At 40.5% G+C, this 21,859-nt stretch overlaps 1 protein-coding gene across 3 annotated transcripts in view; it reads left to right on the top strand.

Annotated features, from left to right (window-relative positions):
• The first annotated feature begins 4,881 nt into the window (after positions 1 to 4,881).
• Positions 4,882 to 21,859, top strand: part of EPHA4 (EPH receptor A4) — a 143,916-nt gene continuing 126,938 nt past the window's right edge. For 2 of the 3 annotated variants that reach the window (XM_075937537.1, XM_075937538.1), the window contains exons 1-3: positions 4,882 to 5,014; positions 7,440 to 7,507; positions 11,998 to 12,661. In XM_075937537.1, the coding sequence (XP_075793652.1) occupies positions 4,924 to 5,014; positions 7,440 to 7,507; positions 11,998 to 12,661 (823 nt within the window). In that variant the 5' untranslated portion in view covers positions 4,882 to 4,923. Of the gene's footprint in view, positions 5,015 to 7,439; positions 7,508 to 11,997; positions 12,662 to 18,151; positions 20,297 to 21,859 lie in introns of those variants that run through there. The other variant, XM_075937539.1, reaches the window with a different exon arrangement.

Genomic DNA, 21,859 nt, shown 5'->3' with positions numbered 1-21,859 from the left:
TAGAAATAGTCAGGCTGCTTTAATTAATCATTGGCTTAATTTTTGTATAAATAGACAAAAAAAGAGATAAACTTCACCTGCCCCCCACATTAGGCCAAGAAATCTTGTAGATAATTAAATTCTGGAATGACAACATTTTAAAAGCTGCATTCACTTACAAGCTCTATTTTCAAAGGTCCATTATCTGAATAGCCACTTAAAGGATTTATTTTCTACTGCAAGAATGAAGTATACTAGCTATTAGAATTATCTTTAGGATACTGCTAATAGTGGATGGGAGGGGTTTGGCAGGAACCTGACTATAGCAACATCATTACATAAACAATATTAACACACTTTAAAATATATATTAGCTATTTAAACATGCTGACAAAAATTATCCTAAATGAAGCCCAACAAACAAAAACAAAACATAAAACAACAATTTAGTCTCTGACTTTGGATGCAGAAAGTTTATTAAAATATTGTTCATAATATATTTTTTCAAGATATTGGCATGTGGAAAATGTAGCTTATTAATCAAAAACAGTTTATATTACGTTTGTGTCTTTTGTGTTCACAGAATAATGATAGTAAGATAAAAAAAATTACAGCTGTAGTTTTGTGAACAATCTTGCATCTACAAGCTTTCTTTGAGTAAACTAGAGTTAACACTCAGCAATAATTTATTTTACATCACTCAACAAATGTTTTTAAAAACAAATGTTTTTAAAAATCTGGATTTGAGCCATTAAGGCAAGAAATTTGCACTGAAGGTATTAAGAGCCTGATCCTGCACTTATTCCAACAGATCTCTGGCAGAGGGAATCAAATTCTGAGCCAATTTTGCATTTCATGTATGTCCAAAATTCCTATGAAATTCAAAGGAAGTTTTGAAGGTATGAGTAATCAGGACTAGAGAAGGAATCCTACTTATACAGAAGTCAGGAGGAATTTTGCCACTGACTTCAATGGGACCAGGACTTCACCACACATTTCTTTGTTTCGTTTTGCCCACTAGACTTAACGATTACAACTTATGTGGGCCCATTTCTGCCAAGATTTAACGTCCTGCACAGTGATTATTGTACTAAGCAGTCTCATTGAAAACTCGAGGTGTAGGATCATCTATTACTTCTAGACTATATTAGCAGAGAGGAATATAATAGGACAGATTCTTCATTCCACATGCCACAAAACTCATTAACCCCCAATATAACTTTATGCATAGAGTAAGCTAAGGATGAACTTCCAATCCTTATCTAAACTAAACCAAATCTTAAATATTTTAATTATTTCTTTAAGGTGCAAAGAAACAAAGCATTTCTAAAGCCATTTGCTTCCAATGCAAATAAAGGGTATTTAGAACCCCAGCAGAGTCTTAATTAGCTGGTATTTTAATGCATTTTAAAGAAAAGCAATATATTTTAAAACCTGTTTAATCATTGATTGTGTGAGAAATGTTAAATAAAAAATATTATAATTGGTGTATATATATATTTAATAACATTTTGCAAGCTGTCACATTGGAATAAATCATTCTGAGATTTCTCTTATATTCTCTTTTGAAAGAAAGGAAATTCAAAAGAGAAGTTTGGATAATTTTAAAACAAATATACTTTTAAAGAGCACTGTTTACCACAACAACACTAGTTAATAAACCAAATACACAGGGATCTTTAAAAGCATAGACTTATTGTAAATATGCAATTAGATATCTTTAAAAACTCTCCTAGTGGAGATTTTTCAAAGCTGTGCCAGGGATCAGCCACATATACCTATTAAAATCAAAATCTTCAGCCCTGTTTTGAAAATGTCAGTGCATTCTATTTTTAACCATTGTCAGGAGGCTTGGAATCTCTGTTTAAAAAAGAATAAAATAAATGTGTATATACATGTGAGTGCACGTGTGCTTGTATTTGTGAATCTGTCTAACCACTATGTTCCTTAATGTTCAGAGAATGAAAAATAAATGATTTTTTTCCTATAGATTGTAGCACTTCCAAACAGCTGTTACATCAGTCCTTCCAGTGAGTATTACAGACTCCTCCTTCTGCAGATTATTTGTCAGATGTAGGGGCTATTTTTTTCTTTTAAAACTCACTGCATGTAACTGAGAAGAATGCACTGATTTGAGGCAGCTGCAATGGGAAAGGTTTCATTTAACATTCAACATGCATATTCCAAAGAAGTGGGAAAAAAGTCATATTACTACAGTTTCATTGCTTTTTTAAAAAACTCCCACAGGCTGCTGTCCATGTACATTAAAAAATGACTGAATTTATATCTTTGCAGAAAACTGAGGGCCTTATCCTCAGGGGACATTCCTACTGGTGTGCAGGATCAAGCCTTGCATTCATAAATGACACATGGAAATTGCTTTACATTTGTTTATTGCGTGTCTTTTACCTGAATCATTTGGAGGGGGAAGAGCAGGTGGTGATGGCAGGGTTGGTTGGAAAATACCTGCCATTTGCTGCAATCTTGCACAGTCTGAAGTGTGAGGAGAGGTGCAGAAAGAGGCAGAGAACCTGCAGACATACCTTTGCTGAACAAAGGAATAAAATTAATCTATGGCAGTGTCCAGGGATAATTTAGCAGCACCCAGAGAACAGTATGAACTTTCCCAGCAGCAGAGAAATGCACCCTCTTCTCCTTCCAATTAGAACACTGTTTTTGTTCTATAAGATGGAGACTCTGGTACACATTTGGGCTGGAGTCCTTTTAAAATTCCAATTAAGGCAATCCCCTTTTTTATTTAATTGTAAGAGAGAGGGGAAAATGCCACTGGAAAACTCCTTATTTCAGTTACATGTATGTGCAAATATTAAATGCTCAGTTTTAATTTTTTTTCTACTTTTTTGTTACCATCTTCTTTTCCCCTTTGGAAAAATGTGAGAAAAGCCATTTTTCTGGCTTGTAGCCTGCAGAGGCTGCAACTAGTGAGCTGCTAGCTTCTAGCAATAATGAAGGCTAAGGCAATAATAAGGGTTACTGGTAATTAATAACCCCGATTTTAGTCCCTTTGCCAGATGACTATTAGTAGGCAACCCTCTCTCCAAAACCTCTCTAGCCTTCAGAACTATCCCACATGTGGTGATTACAACACTTTGATCTATTGTGGGTTTTCCAGCACACTTACTTACAGAAATGATGGCGCTCTCCCCCTGATAACGCACCCCTGCAACATTAACCTTTTGAAGCATTAAGCATCTGCAGGGAACGCGTTGCATGGATTACGCGACCATTCATTTCTGGACACCAGAACATGATGTGGACGCAAACACCTGGACAAAAAGAATTCCCATCCTTTGACTTGTCACGTTGACGTCTTTGTCTGGGTGCCCTCGCTAGCTTTCGGTCCACCAGGTGGTGCTGTTGGTTTGCGATGAAAACTCTTCGCCGGTGAAGGAGACCTGTGCTTTCCTCCCCAGTCTGTGCAGCCAGCCCTGAGCGCGCAGGATTGGTGAGGAAATCCCGACCCCACGCATTACGGCACAAACAAGCAAAAGGACAAGAAACTGCAAACTTCCCTCCCTCGTCCTGATTAGGGTAGGATGCTCCAGGATAATACACATCCAAGAGCACGTCCTCTCCTGGCGAGACTCAGCTGTTCAGTGAGGCTGAGCCCCTTACCTTAAAACGAATACCGGTGCGTGTGTGAGCGAGTGTCAGGCTGTTATTTGCAAACAGCAGAGGAAAAAAACACCCCCTGCCTTGGCTTCTGAGGCATGGTGCTATTTTTGCAATGTGCATCATTGTCAATGGGGTTTAGTGCTCACTGACCAAGTAAGAGAAAATCGGTGGCGACGCCGCAGCTAATGACGGCGGTGCGAGGAATCACTGCGGGTGGATCGTGCACACTGCGCCTCTCTTCGATTTTTCTATTTGTGTGTCCTCCAAGGAAATCGCTGGACACAAGAGAAGTGGCGCGACTTTGAGGAGTTGTTCGCGTCAGGGACTTCTCATTCCTCAGTGCCCTCCTGCTAGTGACAACCTGCGCCCTTCGCCATTTCTCGTGTAGTTAGTTAGTTGTTCGTCAGTCACTCTTTGAATCCCCCTTTTTTTCTTTTCGTTGGAGTTGAGGTAGATCGCGCGACCAAAATGTGACATTTTTGCTGGATTCATGGGGACAGATTAAATATTTTACTCCAAGAAAGAGGTGGTGGGGGGGGGGGGGGGGAGGGAACAGGGGGGTTGTTTTTTTGCTTCCCAAGGAAGAGACACTCACTCCGTCTTGAAGCACATTACTTGTGCGTGTAAGGAGGATTGGGGGCTGCAGGCGGAATCGCATGAAATTAACAGCTAGGCCCTACCAAATAAGTAAATTCGATGTACCCCTTTTGTGCATCACTTCCCTTTCCGAACCTAACCAAAGTGCAATTCAGAATAATACAGATCGCTCCGAAACAAGTCCCGCTCCCTCCGCACTCAATTGCTATGGACTTTTGCTCGTGGGCTGAAAGTTTTTTTTTAACCCAACAAGCAATCAAACCCCCTCAGGCCGTTAATTTTAGGGCAAATGTGCTAATCGCAGCCGCCCCGAGGAATCACCGCCAAGAGATCGCTTGTTAGCGCACAAAACTCAAGGAGGAGCGTCGCAGTCACCTCCCCGTTTGCCAAGCCTGGAGACAAGAGCCTTCCTCTACCCAGGCCACGGCTGCCTGAAGGGTGGCACGGACCCATTCTAGCCAGTCGCCCCGTGCGGAGGAGCCCAGCCCAGGGAAGCAGGTGGGGGCGGGGCCAAGCGGGGCGGGTTTGGGCGGCGGGGTAGGGTCTGAGCTGGGACCAGCGGCTCCGACAGGCGAATGGGCTTGATGGACGGGCAGACGTCAGCCTCCCGCCCCGCCCCCTTGGCAATGTCTACAGCTTGCTGCCCTCCCCATTGAAGCATTTATTCCACTGGGATAGAGGCGGCTGGAGCGGCGCTGGCACCGGCGAGCCATGGCTGGGATTGTCTATTTCACCCTCTTCTCGCTTCTCTGGGGGATCTGCGGCGCTGTCACCGGCTCCCGGGTGTACCCGGCCAATGAAGGTACGGGGCAGTGGCAGCCGGGCTCTTGGGGCAGGATCGGGCGCCTGGGGCAGCGCGAGGCCGGGGCGAGTTGCAGCTCTGAGCAGCGCTGCGGGCAGCGAGGGGCAGAGCTCACCCCCCCCCCCATCAGAAGGGGGCATTGCGGGCTGGGACCCCGCACCCGCCCGCGCGGGGATCTAGTGGGGCGCAAGGACCCCCGGGGCTGCAGCGGGCGTTGCCGGGGCTGTGCGGGCTACCTGCGCCAGGGACTCGGCTCCCAACGGGGTCGCGCGGCGCCTTCCTTGGACACTTTTTGTCCCAGCAGCGGGCGAGTAAAGTTTTAGCCCCGCGCGGGCTGCGGTGGCTGCGGCGCGGGGCCCCCTGCGGCCGGGCTGCCGCAGACTTGACATGGGAGCAGCGCCTGGCGTGTGGACGGGCTCTGCATAGGCGCGTGGGGGAGCCTGGCCTGGGTTCCGGCGCGGTGCGCACCCCCCTATGCCGGGCACCGCTCCCCTCCTCTCTCTCGCTGGGACCCCGGCTCGGAGCGGCCGAGACTGCAAATCACCGAGTGACACTCACATGCGCCGCAGTTTCCCTGCTCCTCCCGCAGCCCCGCTCCGGGGCGGCGGGCTCTGGCGGGATCGCTGCGAGACCTGGGGTCGTTTCTTGCTGGGGGAGCGGCGAGCGCTGGTCCGAGAAGAGACGCGGGGGTTCCCTGCCCTGGGGATGGAGGCGCGCCGGCAGGAGGCGACTGTGCAGGAGTGTTAGGCTTCCGCAGGGACCCACACGTGCGCTCCCCGCATAGACCTGGGCACATCTGGTTGGAGAGAGGCGCTGCTTCCCGAGATTCCTCTCCCAGCCGCTGACATTTAAGCTCTGCTGCCACCGAGGGACGGAGCCTTCTGATAGTTAGCGGGGGACTGCATTGTCCCACCCGCATTCTCCCGAACGCCCCCTGCCTTTTTGAAAATTAAAGGTTTGAAAAGAGGCTCGGTATGTGATTTAAACGCGGATCCCAGCGTTTAAACTTGAAAGAATGGAAGGAGTCGCAGATGAAAAGCTGCTGTGGGTTCTCTGGCTCCTTTCCCCCCACTCCTTCATTTCGCGTCTCCTTTCGATTCGTCTCACGTTTCCTTTTCTACCCCTTATTTTTCTCCCTTTTTTTTTTTTTTTTGTAAATTGGGTTGCATTGTTCCCTTTGTCTCCCTAATCCACCTTACATTAATCCAAATGGATGTAGCATGTTTTTCTCCAGGGGCAAAAAGAAGAAAGAGATAGTTACAGGACTATTTTAAAATGTAGCTAACTGGCATCTTAAATCTACAACATCTGTCAGGAAGGAAAGATGGAAGGGTAGGAGAGGATGATTTTTAATTAAAGCCAGTTAAAAATGTTTAAAGATGCCACCATTGGTCCTTGACAGCTATAAACAGACAGATTAATAATTGAGCCCTTCTTTTCAATGGGGTTTGCCACTCAAATTGTCACAATTGGAGTCTTAATTTTACAGTGCCTTTAAAATCTGTGGCTTTGCAGGATCACTGTGTTTTTTTTTTTTTTTAAAAAGACCAAGTAGCTGGAATGTCACCTGGTCTGTTTTGGTGGCTGAAGGTAACTCCATATTTGGTGAATGATCTTGCATTCTTTGCACATACCCAAAATCATGCTACCTTTGGGAGTTTGGGATAGTGCAAGGAATCAAAAGATTGGGAATCTCTTAAAATCACCTGATGCACTATTCTCTCTTATAACTGAAAAGTGTGTGTGTTCCTCTATCTATAAATACAAATGGTGAACTCCAAACATTTTTTAAAGGGCAAACACATTTTCCTGCAAATGCAGAAGACTATCCAAAATGCAAGAACAGTGTTATCTGACATGTCTGATGTCACATGTGCTGAATGTCTAAGCAATGTAGTACACCCGCCTTCTAAAAAGTATTCAGCTGTGTATAAGTGATGTCAATATCAAACTGGAATAACAAACAATAGGGTGTTATTTTGTTTTGTAGGGAATCACATACAAGGTCACTTGTAGCTTAGCCATATTCAAGAATCAGAAATTCTGTATTCATCCTATATTGTAGTAAACAGTATCTTTCCATTCTTTCTGCATAGCCTAATGTAAAATAACAAGGTTTACACAAATATTTGGGAGCTCCTCATTTCTTGTATATCTTCTATCAAACAAAAACAGGTTTGAATACTAACATTAGATCATTATTCTAGGAACAAATTTTAACAGTTAAGTAAGTTAAACATACTCCAGGTTTAAAGTGAGAGAAGATCTAGTCAATGTAGATATTCACATAAATGAAAAAGCTTGGTTGAGATGGAAGTTGGAGATGGTCATACTCTGCATGTATGGAAATGCTCAGGTAAATACTGTCTGTTATATTGACCTTTCACAACTAGAAATTAATCTCTTTTGTTCTGTCTTCCTGCAGTTACCCTATTGGATTCTAGATCAGTTCAGGGGGAACTTGGATGGATAGCAAGTCCTTTGGAAGGAGGGGTAAGTTTTGAGTTGCTATATGATCAAAAGGATAAAATGGAGTGATTAGTAAATTTCTGGAGAGTCCTAATGACTTGACTATTGTTGATTGTGGTTGGGAGGTCAGATTTCTTCTGTTGCCCATGAAGTGAATTACACTTTGTTGGAGAAATCCTATATTCTTTTCACATAGATTAAGAAACCAAAAGGGGCAGAGGAAGGGTTTCAGAATTCAGAGATGGGTCAAAGTATGGACTTAGATGCCTATTTAAAACTGAAATACCAACAAGAAATGTGATCTGGCAGCCAAACGAATCCACCCTTGTAATTGGTATATCCATGGACAGTCTCTGTTCTATTTCTAAATTGAGTGTGTGATGTGGGGGAGAGGGAATCAACGGACTAGATACAAGACAGACCTTTCTTATGGTGTGAAGGGACAGTAGTTCAATAGATTTATTTTAAAGTGAAAACATTTTATATTTTGATCCCGGCACAGATAAACCCCAATCTTGGGGTTTTGTTTTTTGTTTTTAAGGATTTTTTTGTTGTTGTTGTTCACTGGGGAAATCATATGAATTTCTGTGGAGGACCCTAAAAATAGAGTAATAACCAAGAGGATTGCTGCACCTTGTGAAAGGAAGGCTCCTGCATTTGGGATTGGAGTTAGGGAGATTTCAGTTTAGTCCCTTGCATGCAAAACCTTCACTACTAATTTAGCTAAATATTTGTTGACACAAGCTGGCTGCTACCTTCAACGAGCCTTGTGGGGCGTGTTGCAGAGCACCTCTTCTGAGAAGCTGCGGAGACCCCTTAGAAATCCCAATCCATGACTATATAGGACTAGATAAGCACTGAGGATACTTTGCATCTTGAAGGACTGGACCATTTGAGACTGTATTACACTTTTTTCAATCAGAACCTTTCTCTCTACAGGAAATTGTAAAATTGAACAATTAAAAATGTTAGCAAAGTACACCCCATCAAATTTAAAATACACTCCAATTCTTTTAAAATTAAACAGCTAAATTAAACAAGCTTTCTTAAATACAAGCATTCTATTGCTAGGTCAAAGTGATTGAAAATAAAAGGGCTCAAAGTTAAGTAGTTGTATAAGTGGATTCTTCTAGTGCCTTAATGAAACATACTGTAGATTAACATTTCCTCTCTCCCTCTCTTTCTCCCCCCCCCCCTCCCATAAGAAGGAAAGGAAACAGTAGCAAATGGAAGGAATGTGAGGCTATTATTTTACTGATGCATTATGCATAAGCTTTGAATTAACCATAACATGGGAAAATGGAGGATTGTTTTGCCCCCCATTGTTGTTCTGCCTGAACTTGACTGTAGAACGCTGCACAGTCCCTGAGACCATTTTTTAAAGAGAGGGGGAGTGATTGGCAGGCCTCTGGCGGTGTAGACAGCACACATTCACTGCTGATTGCAGGCAATTGCCCTCATCTTTTGACAGTGGGGAAAGGTACAGCTTTATCTCAGTGAGAGTCAGGCTTCCTTGTTAATTCTATACCCTGCAAAGGTCAATGATTCAGACAGAGCCTTTTTTATGCTTCACCAAGGGGTATCTGCAGTGTAGATTAAAATATATTGGAGTCTTTTAATAAGTCAGTTGCAGAATTGATGACCAAAGAAGCTCTGTATGTTTTTAATACTTACCTGATTTTTCCCCTCCCTCTTCATCCTCTTTGATGGCTCCTCAAGTTTGAGAAGGAAATGAGTACTGTTTTATTGTGGACATGACTGGTTTCACTAAACTGATTTACGTGCATTCTATTTTTAAGCTGGTAGTGAAAAATTTAAGAGTACATGTTTGTGTGATAGAGTGCTTGGAAAGCAGTTCTTAGTAGCTGATAAATTTGCAGGCTATTTCTAAGCAATTGAAAAGAACCCTCTTCTTTCTTTTATTCCTTTTTGAAAACAACCCCTGAAGTACAGTCCTTCCAGGCCATTTTTTTTTAAACCAGGTGAAGCTTATTGTATGTTCTAAAAAAATCCCCATGTTATAGATGTACAACAGTCAGCTCTTTAGATGCTGAGCATTTTATGTGTTAATATGAGGTGCTGGAAGTAAAAATAGGGCATTGACCATTGAATAGAACAAACCATTTAACCATTATCAAAAATAAATAGTAACCCTGGAGGAATTACAGGATTGCATTATAAATTTAATTAACAAATTACTCTTAAATTTCACAGTTAAGAGAGATTCTGTGCCTGGAATGCTTTTCGTGTGCATCATTAAGCCGCTGGAAGAGTTGGATTATAAAAGTTCAGTTTAGCTGGAAAGCAAAAATGTATTTCTTTGCCCAGACATTTAGAGTTGCATATAATTGCCAGTACTTGGAAATGTAGGAGTCTTAATTGTCTTCAGTTGCTGACAGATTAATTTTTTTTAAATTAAATAAGAGATGGGTTTTTTAAAGGTTGTGTATTTTGCATTGAAGTCCTGATCCAACACCTACTGAATTTAGTTGTCGTCTTTCCATTGACTTCAGTGGGCTTCAGATCAAATCCTATAACTACATCGTCTATTGTGAATATGCTGAAGGAAATCCCTTTGACAACTCTTTATTTCCCTTTTTCTTCCCTCCGTTCCCTCCCCCCCAACCGCTCACACACTATGGAGTGCAAACCATGGCAAGATAAAGAGAATGGAAAGTGATGGATCATAAGGATAGCATGTAACACAAAACTAGTTTCACGGCAGCTGTGAATTAAATAACTTTATCTGGTTACTAACTCCATGTTACAGTTTACATTGATAGATGACTTTCCAGTTTTTCCCTTTTCTGCAACATGGAGTGACATGCTGTGTATTGATTTTTCCACCTACCTCCCTCCTTTTTATTTCCCAAGTATCTCTAGGCAGAAACTAAAATATTACCCTGTTTACTACTTTTAACTCCTGGTACTAACTACGAAAGATCCATAACCAGATTTAGCTGTGCTGGATGCTTTTAAAGAACACTTGCAAAAGAGCAAATCTTATACAAAGAATGCAGGCTATTATATACTAAGGCCCACAGTGTTAAGTATTAAAAAAAAGAAGTATAAACTGTATATCATTGTTTATCAAAGCAGTGCCTTCAATACTTTTCAAAAACATTTTTAGGACGACCCTGGAAAGTTGTATTATAACAATTTTTCCAAGCATAATTTTCATGTGCGCCATTGTACAGCTTGGAATCCGAGCCAAAGTGTAGCTATTATCTAATACAAATGTTTAAAAAAGGATTCCCCCCTCCTTCCTAATTCAGCAGAACCATGATTCTTTTTCTGAAAAAGAGACAAAAGAAGGCCTCTGTGGTGGCTTTCTTTTCTGCATTATGTGATTATCATAATCTCTAACATTTTTTAAAGCTGTTACTCACTGTTTCCTTTCTTTTATGGTACATTCATCACACTTTTGCTGAAACATTGGTTCACACACACGGGAGCCAGTTGCTGACTCGAATATAGTTAGCGAGTTCAAGGATTGAATTTGCTCATATGCCATAGTTATGTTGGTTTTTTTACTCCTCCTATTTTCCCTTCTCTTCAGGAGAGGGAAATCCCTACATCAATGCAAGTTTAAAGCATGTTACTGTATTATCACGTTAGGGTTTATTTAACTGCTTGAGGTTTCTAACTCTCGAATGGTATGACAAATGGGGTAAATAAGAGTTTTAATTTTTGGTCTCTGGAAGCAAAGTGATGTGAAGCTAATTAACTGATAATATCCTTATTGCATTCCTCCCTTCCCGTCTTTAACAATCCAAGGGCAAAATCCTGCCCTCTTTGAAATCAATAGCAAAAGTCTTACTTGACTTCACTGGAGCCAGAATTTCACCCCAGGTCTCCAGTAAAGCAATAGATACCCATTTGTACTATTGCCACTCCAAATTGGGGAAGATTTAATGGGGGCAATTTGGTTGTAGCTGGTTTTTGAAAGCTTAGCGAAATGACACTAAACAATCCTTCCATGTGAAGACACTGGATAGGGACTCTGGAAATCTGGATTCAGTTTCAGCTCTGGCAGAGACTTGTGTTTAGGCAACTCACTTTTTTTCTCTCTCTGCCCCAGTTTCACATCAGTAAAATCGGAATAATTAAATATTTTTCCTGTCTTTTAAGATTGCACACTCTCCAGTGCAAAAGCTATTTAGAAGTATGTGTTTGTTGCAGTGCTTAACAAAACCAGGCAAGATCTGGTTGTATTACTATAATAAGGGATTGTTGGGCTAGTTCAGTGTGACTATCTTTTTGTTTGTTTTAAAATATTTGTTCTGAGATTAAAATTAGGCTAATAATATAACTTGATTTTTCCCAGTAACAAATTGCTTTTTTTTTTTTTTTTAGATACTTGATGTAACACACATGATTTGGTTTAATGACTTTTCTGTAACTGAAAACAAATGAAAGCTGTGTGCTAACGGGAAAGTGAAAGGATTAATTGTGTAGTGAATAGCTGATGTACCTTTAACAATTATGTATTTTTTCACTTTGGTTCTTCATAGTGGGAGGAAGTAAGCATTATGGATGAGAAAAACACTCCGATCCGCACCTACCAAGTCTGCAATGTGATGGAACCGAGTCAGAACAACTGGTTACGAACTGACTGGATTCCCCGTGAGGGGGCTCAGAGGGTATATATTGAAATTAAATTCACACTGAGAGACTGCAACAGCCTGCCAGGTGTCATGGGAACTTGCAAAGAGACTTTTAACCTTTACTACTATGAATCAAACAATGATAAGGAGCGTTATATCCGTGAGAGCCAGTTTGCCAAGATTGACACCATTGCTGCTGATGAAAGCTTCACTCAAGTGGACATTGGTGACAGGATCATGAAGCTGAACACTGAGATCCGTGATGTGGGCCCACTGAGCAAGAAAGGGTTTTACCTGGCTTTTCAGGATGTAGGTGCCTGTATCGCCTTGGTTTCTGTCCGTGTTTTCTACAAAAAGTGCCCATTGACAGTCCGCAACCTGGCTCAGTTTCCAGATACCATCACTGGAGCTGATACGTCCTCTCTAGTGGAAGTTCGTGGCTCCTGTGTGAACAACTCAGAAGAGAAGGATGTGCCAAAAATGTACTGTGGGGCAGATGGTGAATGGCTGGTACCCATTGGCAACTGTCTGTGCAATGCTGGCTATGATGAGCACAATGGAGAATGCCAAGGTAGGACCAGTAATATTGCACTCTTTATAAGGGCTCAGCGTGGGTAATTGAATCAGCGGTTAAAGTAAATGGAGTAAAGCCAGTAATTAGCAGCCCCTGTGGGATGCAGTGGGACAGAGGTGTCTAATGGGAGAGTGCAGTAGCTCCAGGTGGCAAGGCTAAGTTTATAATACTAACAAAACAAATGATCACAATAAGCAGAAAGCAAAACACATTTGCTAGCAGGCACTTAGATATGAATTAGCTTGGTATAGCTACCAAAATTGGGTGCAAAAAGTAATACTCAAATCACCATCATTTAAAGATACAAGATCTCTCTTTCACAAGCTAAGTTTGTTAAGCAGCGGAAACAGTAAGATACAAATATTCCTTTTCTTTTTCGGGCTGCAGTAGAGAACTTTCCTATTAAACCAAGAAAAGAAACCGTCACAGAAACTTGGGTTTTATTTTGATAACGTTAGCTCCTCTGGAAGTGTATGTCTTTGGTGTTTCACTTGTTGCAAATTTTTGTGTTAAATGACCCTTTGATGTTTGATACTGCTGCCTTTGTTAAATATTTTCATTTCTCAGAGGGTCTCTATTGTTGTCCTTACAATGGAGGTGCTAGGATACTCTTAGAAATGCTAAAAGCCTCCCCCCATCATAGGCCCTGCAGAATTAGGGATTAAAGTTCATATAAAAGGCAGATTATCTGCAAAGAGACTTACATTTTCCCCTAAGATTTTGCTATTATTTTATAAGTAAACTATTAGAAATCTTGGGCCTGATCTTCTAAACTCTTACTTGTGAGCATAAATAAAGATCCGCCTTAATAGCTTCTTGTGCAGATGAATGAGCCCAATCCAGCAAGGTGCTGAATTAAGTTGCCTTATTCTCTGTTTGTCCATTATGATCAAAATCATCAATCTTCTGTTTTGGTACGTGGGCATTTTTCCTAGGGTAAATTTTATATTTTGGTTTGACTGAGAAACAAGCAACTTAAGTGTGTTTTTTTTTGTTTGCTAGACCAGTGTAAGAGAAGAGCTATTTTTTCTTTCAGTGTCATACTGAAATTCTTTTAAATGATGATTTACAGCCAATGTGAAGTTCATTGTTATGCATTGGAATTAACGGTTGGCAGGAAAGCAATGCTAAGCACAAACCTCTGCCTTCGTTTGGAGTACTTTCATTTGGAGGAAAAACATAAGATATGCTTATCAAGTACAATGGGCTGGGGAGAGAATTGAAATATAAACTGCACAATGGTAAGGTGCTCTATTTACAGTAAATTACTCTGTCTCGTGGTATGTTGAGACAGAAGCTTGGAAATCTTTGCATGTCACTAAACACACGAACCTGGCTGTTGAGGTGACTGGGAACTATAGCAGAGCATCAGTGGCTGGAGAGGTTTAATTATTATTTTGAAATGGCCCAATAACTTGTAGGCAGGGCTCCTTGACATTTTTACAACTCAATTTGTGGGAGGAGGTGAATGGAAAAAGGCATCTTAGTTTAGTTCATGGAGATTATTTTGAGTTCTCTTCAAGGGCTACTGGGTCAGTATTGGGTCACATTGACGACTGATGATCTATATCTGTATCATCTATACAGATAATATCTAGCTATATTATTATCTATAATAAATTTTAGCTGTTGGCTCAGATTTGGTGAGCTAATTGCATGAAAAATGCTGTGTTGCTCCTGGGAAGTCACTTGGAGGCGTTTTACTGGTGGCCAGGACAGATGGTGGGGCAGTTTTGGAATAGATATTGGGAATTAGTGTCTTCAGCCAGATTCCATATAAACTCTCTACTGGACCCATGGGAGTTGAACCCAGAAAACCTCCATTTCCTCAGTTAAAGAGAAATCTGATGTGGTCATGTATAAAAAGGAGAAAGAAACTTGTGTGTAAAGCTAGCCTGTTGAAGCTCTTTTCCGAGGATGCAAGCCATCAAATAATTTGAAATAGTTAAAGCCATTTCATCACTGGCTATTTGTGGTTTCCCTTTTGGCACTGCCATTCCCAACTCAAGAGTAGTTTACCAGGAAGTCCTCTGATTCATGGAATTTTCAATAAAGTTCACAACTGACTCTCTGTTGCTTTCTACTGAGGTTAAGGCCACTGACATTGCTGGAGATGTTCCCCACTTACCATTTCCATAGTCCAGTTAATTTTAGAGTTTAGCAATTTTGCTGCTCTTGCAGGTTTTGTTTGGGGAGGGTTAAGAGGTGGGAATGCTTCCCATGGATCTTGAGGGGCTGGTGAGGACTGACGAAAGATCTTAAGTCTGCAAAAGCCTATAAAAGGACACTAGCCTATGTCTGGAACCTCAGGAGCAGGTTCCACCCCAATTGTTTTTCAATGGGTTGAATGTGGCAGGACAAATACAAGAGTAGGTCAGAGGTCACCCATTTCCTCATCCATCTTTCTCCTGTGATCCTGAGGTCAGAGTTGATTGATTAAGATCTTAAAAGTTTGACAAAGGCTTGGTGGGCAAGAATAGTCAGGGTGGGACATAGGGGGGCTCCCCTGTTGTTGTGAGATCTAACGCTGGTCATCTGCTGGAGACTTCAGAAGCCTTGGTGACAGAATTACACTTCCTCTTGCCATTCTCCTCCCAGCAGTATATGCTAATGGAGGCCAAGCATGAGGAGACATGTCAGAGTTTATAAGGTGACGGTTGGATTGCCCCAAAAGCAGATGCAAGTTCATTCCAGCTCCTGATCTTGAATAACATTTTCTGAGCTGATTTTGTTCAGTCTTTGGTGAAGACCACCACAGAGTTAAGCAACTCTTCTTTCAAGGAGAATGCATGTTTGCAGTTAGCAGCAGTTTGAACCTGTTTTACGTGGAGCATTAGAACAGGTCAAAGAAAGCAGGATATTTTTTTGTGTGTGTGTGTGTGTGTGAGACAAGTATTGCAAAAAATTTTGCCCCTCTTGTTGGAAAATTTTGTGACAAGCTCTCCAGAGAATTGTTCTGTTGAAAACTTGTCATCTGTCAAAAAAACAAGGAAGGGGAAAAAATAACATCTTAAACCTTAACTCAGGAATTTTGCAGATATACAATGGAACACTGGAATATTTGACACTGACACACACACATCTTGCTCTCATGATAGAGTTTTCAGCTTTAACAGAAAGAAGACAAACTTACCATTGGGTCGTCTTCCCCCCTCTCCTCCCTTCTCTCTCTCTCTCTCTCTCTCTCTCTCTCTCTTGTTCCTGCTCTCTTCCCCTCCCCCCCAGCATTTGTGGTCAAGGTTTCGGAAGGGAAAAAAAAATCATAGGAAATATTGTTAATGAAACATGAAGTTCTTACATCATGACCTATCTCAGGGCTAACGTTACTGTTTTTGGGTCAAACCTTGGTCGGGTGGTTTTTTTAATGTTTCTTGAATGTATTATTGTGATATACATTTTGTTACAGAGGAGTATAGTATGGTTTGTAATTTTCTTATCACATTAAAATGTCTGCCTATATTTTGGGAGGGGAGCAAAAGGAAAAAAATAGATTATAAAAGTAATAGATCAGAACAATCCTAGATGGTTTCAATGTTGTGAAATTACAAATCTCAATTTAGACTTGCCACGTAATATAAATGTGTGACAATCAATAGTTTTAGTATATTTTGCGTATTAGTTTTGAGAACAAAATGCTTCATCTTCATATGTGCATGCTGTTGTGAGTTCTGAATAGGTCACTTGGCAGAAAATCCAGCATTGTTTAAAATGTGGCTTAAAGCGTTGCCTTTTCATATTCTTGCCATTTAGGAATTTTCCTTCTTACCTTTGATAATGGCAACCGTTAAGAAGCAATCACCTGAGTAATATCATTGCTTTTATCTCTAGCTTTGAAGGACAGCTGTGATCATTGAGGAAAAGCAATTTATTTTATATCACAGGATCAAAGTTTAATTATTATTATTTTTTTTCCTGTAGCACATTGTGCAGATGGAATGAGCTGCTAGGGATTTTTGGCAAAAAATTGGCCACAACCAAAACAAAGGGCAATTGTGGAGGTTCCTTAGAAAGGGGGAGAGTTTAGTTCACTATTTAAAGATTTTGCAAACTGATTTTTTTTCCCCCCTCAAAAAAAAAATTGCTGGGGGGGTGGAGGCAGGGGAGCTGTAACTAGATTCAATCTATTTGAACCAAACTAATTTAAATACTTCACTCTATAGAACGAGTGATTTGAATATACTCTCTTTTAGCAGAGCCCACCACATCCTATAAGCATAGCTCCTTATATAATTTTGTACCACAGTGTGGTGCAAGATGTCCAGTTAAATATTTGGCAGACTTAAAATTCCCCCCTTAGATGTAAATATAAAAATTTCCATTAAAATATTCCTTGGCAGTATCTGTGGGTCTGCTTCCATTTGGAAACAGTGATAAAACTACTACTCATTTATGTGAGAGCTGCATCTGATTGTTACATGGGATATTATTAGTAAGGAAGCAGGATCAACAAACTAAAGTTCATCAAAACCAAACAAATATTTTTTTTATTACAAGACTGTATAGCGATGTTCTGTTGCTTTTTTGGAAGTACAAAGGGGGGGGGGGGGGAATCTATTGATTAAAATTTCCAGACCCTAGCTTTTGTTTCATGCAGTGAGATCTTGGCTGTCAATGTGTGGTGGGTTTTTTTTTTTTTAATCTGTATCATGGACCAATGATCTTAGATTTTTATAGTGAGAAGAAATGATTAAGGAAAAGCTCAGCTGTACACTTGTCTCTTTTGAAACTCTGCTTCCTTCTTCCCCCCCTCCCCAGTTGTGATCTAAATATCTTCTCTCATTTCATCCCATAATGTTGCATACTTTCTATAAGTTTTTGGGCAGGGGACAAGGTCATACAGTTTTATGAATCAGACAATTAACATTTCCATGACTAAATAGACATGTTATGAATATTCAGAGCCTGTTTCACCTCCCTGGGAAGCGAACATGTTGGTTCCCTTCTCTTTACTCCCATTAGAGACTAGGAAAGTTCTCTGTGAATGGGGATTGTCAGCTGTCTGGCCAGTTTGCCTTCTGCATGCAGCAGATTCCTTATTTGCATGTTTTGTATACATCCTCATGCAAAGTAGCACACCCATTTCCCCATTTCACAAAGGAGATAAGAGCTTCCTTTGGAAACTGGCGGGCCAAAGTCTCCTTCTGTTTAGGCAGACCCTGAAGATTTGGATTTCATGCAAATTAATTCCATTTTGATTTAAGTTCTTTCTTTAAGAGACAGAGAGGGCAATATTTGCACAGTGTTCTTATTGTATCCCAGCTCTTTTCCTTTTAAATGTGGTCGATAGTCCCTCTCTACTAAATGCAGGAACCCACTTGCTCATTTCTAGTTGACTTGTGGGAAAGTGGCTGTCGAAACTCTCAGGCTTATTTGTAAACTGATCACTTGAGGTGTTTCTAGTTTGTTTGTTTTTTTTTACTTGGGGAGAAGGATGCATGTTGTTGGCAGTGATTTTTCTCAAATTGTTTGTGGGTGACTTTTTTGTAGCTTACATCCTCTCCAACTTCAGGAACCGGAACTTTCCAGAAGTACGAGAATAAGTGTCTGGAGAAGACTCCAATGCAAAGGGCCAATTCAAATGTGGTATAATTCCTTTGACTTCACTGGGCTTGCCACAGGAATGAACTTGGCCCAGAATTATTGGGTTGGAGAATGGAGAGGAGTCCGCTTGTAGTGCTTGCGTAAACTTGCACAAATGAAACTGCTACATTTCTGTATCAAAAGAAAATAATCTCTTAGGGAAAAAAAGTGTCCTCTTGTCAGCTTCCTAATTAAACATGGACCCATATATTTTGGTTTAAGTATCTTTTCCCTTTTTATTTTTTCCCTTTAACTTTACATAAAAATCACCTTTGGTCAGCAGTAAAGCTGAGACTCATTAAATGCTCCCTAAACCTAGACTTGTTTGGGATGAATTTGTTGAAAGGTTTACTGAGTTAAGTCAGAACACATGCCGCATGCATGTACTCTTATTTGTTTAGAAAACACGGCTTTTCATTTTGTGATTTATAAATCAACATTATGAAGTTTGGACTGTGGCCATGTTAGGTGCTGCATTCTATAAACAGATTTTTTGTTGTTGTAGATATAAACATATTGGACATTGATATGCCATTGGTGTTTAATTTTAAGATGATTTCACAGGGCTGTAACCTGCCTAGTGTCAGACTGTGACGCATCATTAAGCAGAGGCAGGGGTGTTTAAAACAACAACAACAAACGTGCAGAAACTTTGATTTTAGTCTGGTGTAGTACTTAAGGAAGTGAGATGGTGCAGTTCAAAGTACAATTGGAATGGACTATTAGGGTTAAATAATATTCAGAGGCAGTACATGGTTGGTATGTAGTTCTTGAGTTAACCATTAGTGCCAAGAGAAAATTCAGTGTGTTTTCCCTCCCAGGACACAGTTAAAGTAGCATTTGCATTATGGTAGAACCTGGAGGCCTCAGCTGAGATCAGGGCCTTGTTTTGCTGTGTCTAGCACAAGATGCTCCCCTACCTCAACAACCTTATAATCTAAATACACAAGGTAGGCAAATATGGGGGAGGAGAAGAGGGGAGGGAGTAATGCTGTTCTTGTTTTAACAGCTATGGAATGGAAGCACTGAGATAAGTAACTTGCCCAAGGTTGTACAGGAAGTCTGTGGCTGACCATGGAACTGAATACAGATCTCCTGAGTCCTACTTTAGTATCTTAGCTGTCAGGCCATACTTCCTCCCTCAAACAGATCTATGCGTCTCAAAAGAGAACCTAGGAACAGTTTCCTAATATGTTACAGATTTCCATCTGCTTGAAATCTTAAATTACCACTTGAACTAAGTTAGCTGATAATAATCAATTCTCTTGTATATGCGAATACCCATCCCCAATACAAGACTGCAGTACAGTGTCTTAATTACCAAGATAATCCTGTTTGCTTGTATTTTTAAACTATGAAGCGCTGGGTAATTATTCAATTCTTAATAGAAGGCAAATGGCAATGTAAACAATAATTAGGATGTTAGACAGACTAATGTGCTTCAAAGCAAATTGGATTTTTTTTCATACTGTGCAGCATGAAGTCCTATAAAGCTAACAATTTAGTGGCAAGGAAACAAGTTCCATTTTGTTCATATTTTATGGTGCTATCTCTTCATGCCTTGTTTCTGTGAATAACAAGTTTGTCCCAATGAAGCTGCCTACTCCAGAGCCAAATGTCTCTTTAACAATAGGCGCCCTGCCGTTTGCCATTTGGCTATGCTCTCCAATGGCTGCAGATTGGCTCTTTGTCTCCTTCAGTTCCAGGGACTCAGAGGTTACAAAATACTGACTTCCAAGACCGTACTGACAAATGGTAAATATGGAGAGACCTAGTGCTTCATTAAGATACAGTCTTGGCTGGAGACCTTTATCTGCTGGGCTTTGTTACAGATAAATGAAAAATTAAGATTTTCCTAGCTACTTTTCTTCTGAATTATAGTTTTCTTAAAGGGCTCTGATCTTTCCTTAGTATATTTTCATAATGAGAAATATAGGGTTATAAATAAGAGATAAGGGCCTGACCCAGAAGCCCACACATAAATCCCCTTTTTCATTGGAAAATTTAGGATCTGGATCTAAACTTCTTAGTTCCATCCAGTCTCTGTAATGGGCCAGAACTGGAACCTGAGCTCCAAAAGCCCTGAACTTCTCTTAACTTCCTACTAGAAGTACATGGGTGACCTGGAAACAGATGCATACACTGCTTTCAGGAAATGTTTTTATATATATTTTGTGTGTGTGTGTGTGTGTGTGTGTCTATATATATATATATATATATATATATAGCATAGCTCAGACCTTCCAAAGTTCATTAATTAAATCTTGTCAACATATCCATTCCTTGCATTGTATTTCTCCACTGATCAAGGACAGTGCATGTGTGTAACAAAGGCATCATTCAACAACACTGCATCATTCCTAAATATTTTAACAATGCTTTTGTCACACATGGGTGGGTATATTTACTGGGCATTCTCATCAGAATCTGAATGAATGCATGGCATTCCATTATCAGCATTTTAAGAAAGGTTCAAGCTTTCATCAGCACTGATGCCAATGGATTACAGAAGTTTGTTTATTACTAGATTAATTTTTATCCTGTGAAGAACAGGAAGTGTGGTTTAAAAATAAACACTGAAACTCTTCAACAGGTTACTTTTTTTTTAAACTGCATTATTTCTAAGTGTCTTGCTTTAAAAAAAAAATCCACACTCTTTAAGTCCCAGAGGCTTCTTGCCAGACCAGATTGTGAAAGCGTTAATTAACAAGTCTGTCTTTCCAGACATAAAACATATCTGGCTGAAGAGATGAAAAAAGTGTCGAGCAGAGCTTCTGTGAACTTGGTGCTTGAATTCATTTGTTTTCAGTTTTAAGTGTTTTCTGTAGTTGAAAAAGACATCCCCACTTTGAAAACAGTTTCCTTTTGAAGTGTCCAGTCTGGCAATGATTGAAACAGCCTCCGGGAAAATTAGCATGTTAAAAGAATTGGATCAATACTTCCCCTCTTCCTCCTTCTCCCTCCTTCTTTCTCTTGCTCTTCAGAGCGGAGAGTTTGAGCAGCAATAGAAGTCTCTTGACAGCTGCGCCAGTATGATTCAGGAGGACTGTCGATAAGCAGTATGGGCAACATGGATATGCTGCGATCAAGCTGAGACGGCTTGATCCAGTGCCCAGACTCTTTCAAGGATGGCCATTTGAAAATGGAGTCAAGAGAAATTGACAGCTTTGGAAAGCTCAAGCAGCTCATATAATTATGGAGAGGATTAGAAGGAAAGTGTAGGGAGAAATAGGAGATCAATAAAGGGCACAAGTTGACTGAACTCCTCCTTAGATGTTGGAGTACTCCATTTGTAATGCTTAGCCTGTGCATGTAGAAGATTTCTTTAACCATTTTCAAGAGAGTAGTAAACAAAAAGGGGGTGGACTTGGAGACAGCAACCCCCTAGATAGTTATAATAGGAGACTACGTCAAATGCTTATATGGCGAAGTATGCTTTACAATCTGCATGGCCGAACTGCAATTTTATTAGTATACATCCTGTGAAAAGTAAGGATGTTAAGGAAGAGGTATGTTGCTGATCATGTAATCAATACTATTTGTACCAACAACAGGATTAGTTGATAAAGGGAGGCTCACTCTGGGACTGCTGTGCCTCTACATTTTAAATATAGT

The sequence above is a fragment of the Pelodiscus sinensis genome, chromosome 10 (genome assembly GCF_049634645.1).
Source record: "Pelodiscus sinensis isolate JC-2024 chromosome 10, ASM4963464v1, whole genome shotgun sequence".
NCBI lineage: Eukaryota > Metazoa > Chordata > Testudines > Trionychidae > Pelodiscus > Pelodiscus sinensis.
The sequence above is the reverse complement of the archived record's forward strand: the minus strand, read 5'-3'. Positions and strand labels throughout refer to the sequence as shown.